Here is a 12,551-nt window from a genome sequence, read left to right as displayed (position 1 = left end):
GGATATGTTGTTGAATCATCGAGCTCTTATCGTTTTTCGAAACTCATACACATACACTGTTGTCATTTTGTGGTTACCTATGAATAACACCCTAGTTTAGTATTAGCGACCACTTCACTGAGGGAAATTGGTGTATCAAGGTATCCTTTGGTTAATAAGGATTACATGAACATTAGTAATTTTTCAAACGTGATTAATCAACGATGAAGTTGAGTAACAATTGTTTTTCCATTATTAAGAACGTGTCTCTTTGGATTGTTTTTCTTGAGTTGGGGTCTATCGGGAGCAACTTATCTACCTTCGAGGCAGGGTAAAATCTGCATACATTTTATCTTCTCTAGACCTAACTTTGCGAAATTACATTGGATTCATTGTTATCGTTGTAATATTAAGAACCCATTAAGACAGATAGGCAGGGAAAGATCGTATTGATTTCATTTATAAATGTTCTCTATTTCTTTAAAAACGAAGATTATTTAAAAAAACATTTTACTGTTTAGATGATGTAGCATCAACGAAGCAAAAAACGATGAACACGAAAAAAAGTGATGAACGATAAGGGCCCAACCGGGTTCGAACCGGTGACCTCTTGATCTGCAGTCAAATGCTCTACCACTGAGCTATGGACCCCTTGGTGATCATATTGTCAAGAATTATTATATTAAAAGTTTATAATATTTTAGAAGCTATTCGCATATGTAAACAAACATAGAATGAGAATGACAGCGAACATGAAGAGTTACCCCACTCAATGGAGTTTAGTAAGGAACTTTGGCTTCGACTCTCGTTACCTCAGCCAATTCTACAGTGAGAATTTAGGTTGTGGTGTTGTAAATGAGTAAAGAAATACCTTTTGTAACCAAAATAATAATAATAAAAACATGATCCGTATAGGTATATTTTAAATTACGTCGTTTGATTGAGAATTTCACTTTCCTATTTGAGTAAGGAAATACATATCGGACCCTACTAACGTTCAATCAACGCCTGAGCCGCTTGCGACTTTTCCTATTTTAATTTGGATTGCAAATACAAGACATGAAAGAAAAACAAATTGTTCAACCTTTATCAAACCCTACTAAGTAAAATGAGATGCGTTGTTCTTACTTTTATAAAATTATGCATCAATCTCAAATAAATTGAAATTTGTTTAGATGAATCCCCCCTCCTCTAGTTATATGAAAAGAGACCATTTTTTTTGTTCAGACTCCCCCCAAACATAATCCAAACCCATCTTAATTTACACGAGTCCGCTTAAATTGAGAAACATGATTGGTGATAATTCATATAGCAATTCCAACTTTCTTGGGATTTAAACTTAATTGTATTGCACTAAATACTATGCAAAAGCATGGAGATTATACCATTTCAATTCCAAATCAGGTAACTACCGAGTTAGGAGCAACCTCAAAAAACTAAAAAGAATATATTATGCTCCTTATTCATTATTTTTTGTCCACAACAATTACTAGAACACCTCAATTTCAAGTCAATAGAATCAGCTACAAGAATCCTCACTGTTCATGTCGTTCAATTTCCTCTCTGCCTATTCATGTTCCCTTTCTTCATCTTGACCGAAGTACAACCAACTCTCATTCATCTGAATTAATCCAATTGCTAATACCAAATACTTTTTGAATGGGAGCCAAAATTTTCACCCCCTTGGGAATATAGACTCTTTTGAAAACCTCCATGTTCTGTAATTCTGTCATGCGGCTATTGACATATGTATAAAGACATTAACAATAACTACGCCTCAGTTTGAAACAAGTTAGAGTCAGATATATGAATCCCGACCCCACATAAAGCTCAACTCATGTCATCAGGATATCAATCAAATATCACATATATGGATCTTTTTCCTCAATTTTACCCTATCTTTAGAAAAATCTGCATGTATGTAAAAAGACATGGTTCAATAAAGAAAAACATGAAAGACCTACCTTTCGACGATCTTTCTTGTACTCTCTGTTACCACTCATCTCTCACCACATACTCATGAGCATATGTAGTAACATTAGGTTCAGCAAGTTTGCTCGTGCAACTTAAAACTCAGATCATTTGTTGCTTAAGTAAGTTCAAGCCTACTTGTTATAGATTCTCCAACCAAACACACAAGACGGGCATGCACAATACTATTTCCTAGAGCAAAGTAGTTTCAGTTAATAGGAATCTCCCATTAGCATGACAATACAGTTTAGTTACTTAAGCCACGACTGAAAAGACATATCGTGCAATAAGGCAACACAACCAAGGGAATGACGAGAAGTAGCTAAACATACTGTGTTTGTGTGTGTGCGCGTGTATACTTTGTACCTCAATCCAGGCAGTTTTTATTTTCTTTTGGGGGAAGGGTGGAGAAGGAAGCAACTCAAGTGTGCTATGGTAAAGAAATAATGATGCTCAAAATGACAAGATGTTCCTGAACTTCATGAGTAATAATAAGAATGAATTAAAGATTATTGAGGTTCTCCGAATAGATGAGACTTAGAAGAGAAAGATCAATTAAAAGAAAATACTGATGTTCAAAATAACAAGATAGCTCCTTGATTTCATGAGTAACAATATAACATAGATTAAAGAGTATTGAACCTGGATTCCATCAAGCTCTCTCTTGAACCTGTCTTTGGAACTTGCATATCTCATCCTTGCTGTGTCAGGTGACCTTCAACAAAATACAAAACAAAAGATCCTGATAACCAAGAGTATAAACCGATAAGATGAAAGTTTATATCATTAAGTTTAAGTAATACATACCAAGCAATGAAGAATATTCTGCTCTTCTGGGAGTTTTCTTCTGTCATGAAATCAAAGTCATAGAGAGCATACCGAAAGAGGCGTATCCAGGATTTTGATTCTGGACCGCGAGAGTTATTTCTTTCGATCTCCATCTTTTTACCCGTAATAGGTATTGGTATATACCCCGATTTCGTTCTTTCATTAGCAGTTGACAAGGTCGAAGTTATTCTATCTAATTTGTTTTATAGATAATTGGATGACTGAAAAAAAAACCTATGTTTGTTTTTAAAAACATTCTTGGCCAATGAAAAAACGTCTTCTTTCCAATGGACCACTTAGAATAGACCGAATCGAAGGCGGTAAGCATTCTGTAATCATTCCAAGTTTTTCAGGCTGCCCATTCTCTTTGTATAAAAAGTAGGAGTAGGAAATGTCGTAGGTAAAGCCGTCCAGTACTACATCCGTAAGCCTTCCATCTATTGCATTCGTTCGTCGGGGAATCCCTATGTTCACTCCCATCAAGGCTGGCATGACTTTGAGGTTCACTCAAGATCCGGATTCCCTCTGGGATTATTAATTACGTATACATAAGGTTCGAGAGTATGGGTGCACTATTACGAAAAAATGGATCTAAGATATAAATTTGATCCGTTCGATTTTTAAGTTCTTAACACTGCACTATCAAGAACAGATGACTCTAAGATAAAAATTTGATCCATTTGACTTTTAGGTTCTTAACATTGAACCTGTTACAGTGCTAAAAAATATTAGTAATATTTAATGTGACACACTTAAGGTTTTTGAAAGATTAAAACAAAAAAACAAAAGAAAAATTAATTGAAACGCCAAAAGTGTTACCGATTACCACCACTTGGAGAGGTGTTACTAAACTTTAGAAAGAGAAAAAACAAGATAGATATAACACTGCTATATATGATCTAAAATGGGGAGCATGGGTTAACGTGAACCCACGGAACACCCCTAGATACGCCCCTGCATACCGACACTCATCAACAGGGAGGCCTACAGCGAAATCCTCATAGCTTTCAGTTGGTTCACCAAGCTTTTCCACAACAACCTACTTTTGCTTCTCTTCAATCTTATAGATGATGAAACGGTAAGTTCTTTTTGCCTTCAACTCTAAAAACTTCAGCTTGCAATCATCTTGCACAGCCATCCCAGATGCTGCGCTAGCCTACAATTTTTTATGATATACAATATTACTACTATAAGGCGACAAATTTAAAATAAATACAGGGGAATAATAATGGGATAACTATCCTATCTAGATCAACAAGTTTGTCTTACACATATACAACATTAGGTTAAAATTATCCAATCAGTCTAATTACATTTCAGGATACTCCTCCTCCCCTAAAGAAAAAGAATCAACAAATAATCAAGGCCAGCGTCCTTCCATAAATTTCAAGTCAACCTCAATAAAATTCTAAGAATAGAATAAAGCACTGAAAGAACATAGTAGGTATTTCGACATACATAATTTGCAAAATAATGTGTGGTTTACAATTTGCCTATTATTTTAACTTCAACTTGAAATAACGTTCAACATCTGGTTTAGGAGTATTTCAAGTGAAAAAATGATTTCATTCCAGCTACAACTTCAAAAAAAAAAACAATTCCAACTTCAACTTCAAATATTCATTGTTCATTTGATTCTTTTTATTTATTTATTTATTTATTTATTATGTTTAAGATGTCTCCCCGTCTTTTAAATATAATAGAATTTCTTCACCATTAGGAGTGATGGGATAATAGACTTATTTTTTTTTACATCAAATATTTTTAGTAGAAAATACTTAATCGCTTGAATATATTTTTTTCAAAAATATGATCAATCTTATTTTAAAGTGTGTTATATTTTTATAAGATGCGAGATTTGAGTCTCATATCAATACTATAATATATTGATGTGAGGTTTATATAGCTTAAGGTTCTTTCATTTCAATAACTAATTATTTTTTTGTAATTTTTTCTAGACTGTATCAATGATAATTAGAGTTATCCTCCACCCTTTGTACCCAATGCATCATGGATGGTGACATCGATATTATAGTATGTTATATTTCGTTACAAGATGCGAGACTTGAGTTTCACGTCAATATTGCAATGTGTTGGTGTGGGATTTATATAGACTTAATTCTCCCATTTCAATAACTAGTTTTTATTGTGTAATTCTCGATTGCATCAAAGATATGCCATGGATGGTGACATCTATATTGTAGTCTTCCCTCAAGTTGAGTAATGTCTAATGCACAATCAATAATGAATATTTAACACTTGACTTAAAAATGATTATCAGGGAGAGATTTATCTATTCGTGGCATAGTAAAATTTTTTCAATGTGAAATTATCGAGGATGACGAATGTAGAACGTGATGATTTATTATGCTCTATTACAATATACGAGACTTGAGTTTCACATCAATATTTATGGCCAACTCCCACAGTGTGATAGGTGGTACATACAAAGCCCAAATACGAATTTACCATCGTACGATTGTTCGACGATTATTAGCAAATAGACTTTAGACAAGTTGCAGCCTACAATTCGAATTGATGACAAATTTTTAGGGTCAGAATCGCTACCCTTTATCTCGGCTAGCACCATGTCGTCCATTACATAGGGACATGATGACTTGACATCATCCTCACTTTCCTCAATGTACGCTGACATGAGGTTTATATATATATTTTGGACTCTCGTGCCTCAATAACTAATTTTTAAGACATGGTTCTCTTTTTGTTGTGTCAAAATGAATATCAAACACCAGATGAAAAATTAGAAAAAATATATATATATTTTTTTTAAAATAGATTTGTAGGAACAAATGGTCCACTTCCCCAAATAATACAAATACCAATACAAAGCTAAAGTTGCACCAATCCACGCTTGGGCTTGGTAGATTTTTTCTACCATTTCACAATAAATATTTTTTTCCCTTCAGCCCAATGTCGCCGGCGACTTTCTGATTGCTCGATAACCTCCATCTCTCTCTCCGTTCGGTGCGGTTTTGTTGAATTTTGTTGAATTTACGAATTTCATTCTTATTGTATACATACACAGGCTGATTCATATGCATTTTGTGTGTTTATAGAAACGAATTTTCTAGGGTTTTGGATTGTCGATTCAAATATTTATCATCGGAAAAAGAAGATGGCAGCTCCACCAGCTAGGGCTCGAGCAGATTATGATTATCTCATCAAGCTCCTCCTCATTGGCGATAGCGGTTAGTTTGCTTTTTTTGTTTTCTGTTTTTGATTTTGTTCCTTTTCTTAACACAAGTTAATCGACCCCATTTTCAGACAAATAGGATTCTAGAAAAGAAAGAAAACAAATTGGAGCTTAGGAATGAGGGAAAAATTGGATCTTTTCGTGAAATTGGTGAGATTTGGTTAAGATGTTATGATGGTTTTTGGGTAATATGTGGTAAACATATTTCTTCCCTTATGTCAAAGGCTCGGTGGACAGAGTTTCCCGGTGATTGTGTTGGTCGGAGGTAGCAAGTACCTGTGATGATTTAAGGTGTTTTTTGACATGTCACAATAGAAAAGAATATGTTAAATTGACTTATTTATCTATACTAATGAAAATGGAAGAGAATGTTAAAGTAATGGTTGTGAGGTTGATTTAATGGGCCAAACATTATATGTAAGTTCAAAATTTTTAGTAGTTTAATCTAATTTGAAATTTTGAAAGTTGTATGGAAATGGAGTTGCGTCACATATATTAAAATATTATGGAGTATGAAAAGTATCACATAAATTGGATCAGAGAGAGTAAGTTTTATCATTTGTTGTGAGGTGTTCTCTCATGGTCTGGAGCTCCTAAAGAGCACCATGTGTCATAGTGCTGCTCCAATTCAACAATTTTTCCGATCAAGTGCTAGTCCAATTTGGCATTCCTATGTTCCGTTGCTTTTGTAAGTTAAGCTCATGCTAAATAGTTCTAGTCTTTGCTTGTGGTTGAGAGGATGGTGTACTGATAACTGCATTTTCAGCAATCTCAGTTCATATGTCTCCATTTTCCTATTATCTCAAAAACAATGTCTCCATTTTCCCAGTGAAGCCCCTTAGCCTCAACTGCCCAGAGATGTGTACTGATTAGTTCATCATTCTTGGCTTACTTTTTCTTCTTTCTATGGCATCTGAGATTAATTTTGTTGTGTTCTCTTAGAAAAAAATTGAAATATGGTTTGGGATGGCATTCTGTGAAGTAAGTTCAAAAAGTTTATTTGGTATTTTTTAACTTTTTAAATCAAAATTTCAAAACTGTGTCTCATGGATGACGAGACTTATTATTTCTGAAAATTTATTGGAGGAAGAGGAACATGGGATATATTTCAAATTTAGCAGTCTTAGTGAAACATCAAGGATGCTGCATCTAGTTCTGAGTTCACCACCAGCCTCCTTACCTTTCTCCTTTTCCTTTTTCGGTTTCTGAGAAAAAATGGACAGGGATATGACAATCACTCAAATTTATAGTGATATTACATCTATAAATTTATACTGCCCACCTCAGTATCTTTGGACTTTTGTTCTTTCACCATACTTCGTGGATCACTTTGATAATATGATAAATGGATGTCTCACATCCATGTTTGGTTAGCTTGATCAGCTTCTACCAAAATGCTTGATTTGTTCATTGATTCAACATTAAGTGCATACTGCATAGAACACCATTTTCACTCCAGCCCTCATTTATGAACAGGAACACCTAAGAGATAAAAAGGTACTTGTAGGATTCTTCCTAGGCTGAACCTGGTCAAATGAACAATCCCCCGCTCCCCCAGAACACACACATTTCTTCTGCTATGCATTTCATTTTCTCCTTTCCTTATTTTAATGACACTATAACCACCATACCCCATACCACAACCTCTACCTCTTTATGCCTCATCTGTAACTGAATCTAGAATGTACAAATTTATTGTTGAACTTTTAGAGAGTTGCTGAAACATAAGCGTTCCCACTTAAAATAGTTGCGAAATTAATTGAAAATATAATTTCAGTAAGTTGTTACTATATTTCAGAAAGTAACTAGAGTACTATTAGTTACAGGTTGAACTTTAGGTACTTATCATTGTTAGGCAAGAGCTTCCGTGAACAGGCTTCTAGAAAGGATTTCTAGTTAAGATGCAAAATTTGAATATGAAGGTTAAGGCCACAACCTTTCTTTAAACTTATTTTAAAAACCTGAAATATATTCGCTAGAGGAGCGAGGATGGTTATTTTGTCCATATTTATAGAGGGGGATTGGGTATAAATATGGTCAAACTCTCAATCTAAGCACATGAGACTCATAGTTGAATTGGAAGGAAAATTTAACAGTTTCACTTCATTTCTTGACTCTGAGTAGGTTATTTATTTATTTATTATCAAAGAATAGAAGATATTTTTTATATATAACATCTATTATCAGTTCCTTACACTTTAGGATGGTTATATTTATAGGTGTGGGAAAGAGTTGTTTGCTTCTGAGATTCTCGGACGGTTCCTTCACAACAAGTTTCATCACAACTATTGGGTTTGTATCCTGGACTGTCCCTCACTCCTCTGGAGCTACTACTTAGATTGTGTTTTAGACATTAAAGTACATCTTTTGGAATTACTGCAATACTATGTCAGCAGTTAGTTCTTTTTCCTTCGGCAACACTATCGTTTTAGTCAAATGATGCAGAAATTTGAGGTGTAACTCTGATAATTGAAGAAGTTTTCAAGAAACTGAAAAAGTTATACGTCAGTGATCTTTGAATTGTAGCAGGAAAGATTGTGTTGGAAAAAAAGTAGAAAAAATGTGCTCTGTTGTGCAGGATGCTAGATGAACTGTCTAGTTTGGGATTGTCATTCTTGAAAAATCTTGTAAATTTATACCTCATCCCACTGTTTACTGCCTCCTCTCAACCTTTTTCTCGGCCTTTATATTTTATTCTCCTTCAAATTTACCAGATTGCTCTGCTTTTACAGAATTGATTTTAAGATAAGAACAATTGAACTTGATGGCAAGCGGATTAAGTTACAAATTTGGGATACAGCTGGTCAGGAGCGTTTCCGTACTATCACAACAGGTATATCCAAACCTAGTGTGTCAAGTGTTGTTGGATTGGAAAATTTTCCTGTCCTAGCTTTTTGCAAGGGTGAAATGAAACAAAGATTACTAGTTCTGGATCTGCAGATGTCCTAGGATGAAATGAAACAAAGACTCTTTTGTTGTGTAACTTTTGTCCTTAAAAAATAGAGTTTGTTAGTTAAGTGTTCCTCAAAAAAAAAAAGAGTTTGGAGCGACTACATGTAGTGGCCGTATTGATTTGAAGCTTGTCAGTAGTTAATGGTGAAAGTTGTGACATTTAATTAGTTCTAAGTTATGGCGCAAACTAGGAGTGGACCTAGGATTTTCATGAAAGGGGGTTTAAAATATCTGTACTGGGTATGTTATTGTTGGGGTTCAAAAATATCCAGGTAAATGGTGATAACAGGGTTGGAACACAAGATCTCATACAAATCTTGAACCTCCTTGAACATTGCTCTGAAAAGAATCATTTTATCAGGGGGATTGGATAACTTGTACAAGCACATACCTTTATATTTCAAAATGTACTTTACCGTATAATTGGGAAGTTCTCGACAATGGGGATTTAATTGATGCCTTTGGGCTACATTGGCCTGCCCCTGTGCAAGCTACTCTCAGCACTTTGAGGTCTTTGGAATAAAATTGCTAGGAGATTGAATTAAAAGGCCTCTTCAAATGTGAAATTATCTTTCATTTTCTATTTTCTTCTCTCAATCAAGTTTGAATTTGGTTGTTCACAGCGTATTATCGAGGAGCAATGGGCATTCTGCTGGTGTATGATGTCACGGACGAGTCTTCTTTCAATAGTAAATGCTCTCACTAGCTTGCTTTAGTGTCCTTTTTATTTTATTTTGTTTCTTTTCTTGTAACTTTGATTTTGTTCTCATTTGGAGCTCATTGATTTTTTTTCACCTACTTATATATGTAGATGTTCTATCCTTCAGCGCGATTTTTTGGGTTTTCTTTTGCTGAGAGATGTGATAATTTTGTTTCCCATTTCGAGGTTTAGCTGGTTTTATGGTCTTAATTTGCAGTTGCATGACCACCTTTTAAAAATTGCTGCTTGCATGACCACATTAAGCATTACAAGAGCAGATTTAGCTTATTGTTTAATGTTTAACTGAACCATTCAGACATCAGGAACTGGATTCGTAACATAGAGCAGCATGCTTCTGATAATGTCAACAAGATTTTGGTCGGGAACAAGGCTGATATGGACGAAAGCAAAAGGGTAGGTTATCATATATATCAAAATTGTTACCATTGGAATTTCTTGTCCTTACTTCTTTGATTAATTACTTCTATTCTGACTCACAGTTCCCATTAGATGCTATTAATATTATTCCTTTTTCTTATCCAGGCTGTGCCAACGTCCAAAGGTCAAGCTCTTGCTGATGAATATGGCATTAAGTTCTTTGAAACAGTAAGTTCAAGTCATTCTGATGTGGAAATTGAAAATTTTGTTGGATGGAGTAAAGTTTGGGTCACTGATAAATGATAATATCTACTGCAGAGTGCAAAGACAAACCTGAATGTGGAAGAAGTTTTCTTTTCAATTGGTAAGGATATCAAGCAAAGGCTTTCAGAATCTGATTCCAAGACTGAGGTATGCAGATACTTCCTCCGCCTTTCATTATTCTTTTGTTTCAATGAACTGGGGTTATCAATTTATACACACCTAGAGAACGTGTCTAATTTAGGATCACTTCATCTCGTGTATAAATATGTTCTCTCTGTTCGTGCAGCCTCAGACAATCAGGATCAACCAATCCGATCAGGCAGGAACTGCCGGTCAAGGTGCCCAAAAGTCATCTTGCTGTGGTTCGTGAGGCGAGTTGGTTTGATTGCACTTGGATGTACAAATTTGGTGGGGATGAAAAACTGTTCCTTGTGAACTTCATTACCATTTATCTGCCGTTGGATGGCAAGTTTGGTGTGTCAAAGGCTTTTCTACTTTATATTTGGAATCTATTATCATATACAGCTTAATAGAGCCTTTGTTTGGTCATTGTTCTTTGTTATCTATGTCCTCTTAGGATTTCATCTCCTTTTCTTTTAATCATGAAATTGTTAGCTTTTGCTTTGATGTAGAAGTTGAAAGAAAAATATAATGCATGAATTCTTACCTATTTTTTCTTCTCTTCCTCACTTGCATTTATGGTCCAGCAGTTTCAGAAATAAACTTGTTATTTTAAATGTATTTATGTGATGGAGTATCCATAGTTGTTAAAAGAGTCATTGCAAAGATTAATTCCTGTTCTTCAACAGTTATCTTTCTCTTCTATTTACCTCTCGTATTGTCAATTAAATCTTAAGACTAATAATAGCTACGCTTCAGTCCTGAGCAAGTTGGTTTCGCCTATATCAATTGTTAATATTTTATTTAAGCTCAACTCATATTATCATCACACCTAGTGTATGATGAAGGCAGCTAGCGTCAGCTTGTGATCTTGCTCACTTTGTTAGTCTCGAACCTAGATAAAAGAGGAGCGTTTGCAATAGGTTTATAGTTTGCGTAAAACTTGTCAATTCGTGATAAATTTAGACCTATATAGGAATTTACATCTATTATAGATAGAATTCTTTCACTCATAATTCATTTTTCAGTCTCGAAAATGGAAAAGCTTGATAAAAAACATTTATCTCTTTAATGGACCTATGAAGCGAATTGGATTAGTTGAGTTTCAAAGCAAGCGCCGGATATTGATAGAAAATAAAAAAATATTAAGTAATATTCGTAACTCTATAAATAAAATAGGAAAAAAGCAAATTGAAATAGAACTAATTTATCAAATAATAAAATAAAATGTGTGTACCTTTGACAAGTATTATTTTCCAGATCACTTTGTGGCTTAACACGCACAGGAAAAGACCATTTACATGGGGCAGTTTATTTTGAAAAAGATGGATATTGTATTAAAAAAAGAAAAATTAAATAGTTTTTGACTAATCAAAATAAATTTATAATACTTATATAAGAATAATATTCCAACCATAATAAATAAACAACACCCACACATTACATAAGTTTTCGGTCCCTACCTTTTAACTTAGTGCAACTTGAAATGGTAAAAACTTATTTTCAGTGTTTATATCAAATTAATAAATATATAATAAATTTACTAAATCACTTAATTATTAAAAATCATAGTAAATGAATAAGATTTTCCATCCTTATTCAATTTTTTCGAGCTAAAAGTTTAAATCTGTGATTTTTTAATTTTTTTTTATGATAGCAAGTAAGTGCAAGATATATACAAGGTTAAATGATTTACCATATTTTTTCTTAATATTTAATTATTAAAGTTAAAGTTATTCGGTTGGGAGTGTCACTCCCAAATGGGTCCTGCAGTGCGTGATTTGAATTTAATCGAAATTTCATTATCACCGAAAATCGAATAAAAAAAAATAAAAAAAAGGGTGAAGTTATTCGTGTAGATATGCCGTACGTGTAAATCTTTTAGTAGATATTTTATTTTATATTATGATAAAAAGTTTTAGTAGTAAACTATTAAAATTGTTATCTTTGTATAAAATCTAGTGAAAAGGGTTAAAAATGTCCTTAAACTATTTGAAATGAACAAAAAATGTCTTCCGTTTATAGTTTGGTCCAAAAATTGCCCTTGCCATCAATATTTTGGTCCAAAAATGTCCTTATTATTATTTAATGAATTAAAAATGCCTTTATTATTACAAAATGGGTCAAAAATGCCCTTTTCCGAAT

The 12,551-nt window shown here is 33.8% G+C and overlaps 1 protein-coding gene, 1 non-coding gene and 1 pseudogene across 2 annotated transcripts; 1 reads left to right on the top strand and 2 right to left on the bottom strand.

The window, feature by feature from the left end:
• Nucleotides 1-558: 558 nt before the first annotated feature.
• Nucleotides 559-630, bottom strand: TRNAC-GCA (transfer RNA cysteine (anticodon GCA)). The gene has a single exon. It is a non-coding gene; the product is annotated as a tRNA-Cys (tRNA).
• A 916-nt stretch (nt 631-1,546) lies between these two features.
• On the bottom strand, nt 1,547-3,928 carry LOC129869935 (actin-depolymerizing factor 2-like; annotated as a pseudogene).
• A 1,688-nt stretch (nt 3,929-5,616) lies between these two features.
• Nucleotides 5,617-10,956, top strand: LOC129870531 (ras-related protein RABE1c-like). Its single transcript, XM_055945343.1, has 9 exons — nt 5,617-5,763; nt 5,856-5,987; nt 8,212-8,284; nt 8,725-8,825; nt 9,568-9,633; nt 9,961-10,058; nt 10,188-10,250; nt 10,341-10,433; nt 10,573-10,956. The coding sequence occupies exons 2-9, from the start codon at nt 5,915-5,917 to the stop codon at nt 10,654-10,656; spliced, it is 651 nt and encodes a 216-aa protein (XP_055801318.1). The 5' UTR covers nt 5,617-5,763; nt 5,856-5,914; the 3' UTR covers nt 10,657-10,956.
• The last annotated feature ends 1,595 nt before the right edge of the window (nt 10,957-12,551 follow it).

Source organism: Solanum dulcamara, chromosome 10 (genome assembly GCF_947179165.1).
Source record: "Solanum dulcamara chromosome 10, daSolDulc1.2, whole genome shotgun sequence".
Classification (NCBI taxonomy): Eukaryota; Viridiplantae; Streptophyta; class Magnoliopsida; order Solanales; family Solanaceae; genus Solanum; species Solanum dulcamara.
The sequence above is the reverse complement of the archived record's forward strand: the minus strand, read 5'-3'. Positions and strand labels throughout refer to the sequence as shown.

Bases quoted from the DNA above. Each gene is read 5' to 3' on its own strand.
- LOC129870531 (XM_055945343.1), top strand. From the start codon at position 5,915: ATGGCAGCTCCACCAGCTAGGGCTCGAGCAGATTATGATTATCTCATC. The intron at 9,634-9,960 runs GTAAATGCTCTC...TGAACCATTCAG, and splicing joins GGACGAGTCTTCTTTCAATA to ACATCAGGAACTGGATTCGT. The intron at 10,059-10,187 runs GTAGGTTATCAT...TTTCTTATCCAG, and splicing joins ATATGGACGAAAGCAAAAGG to GCTGTGCCAACGTCCAAAGG.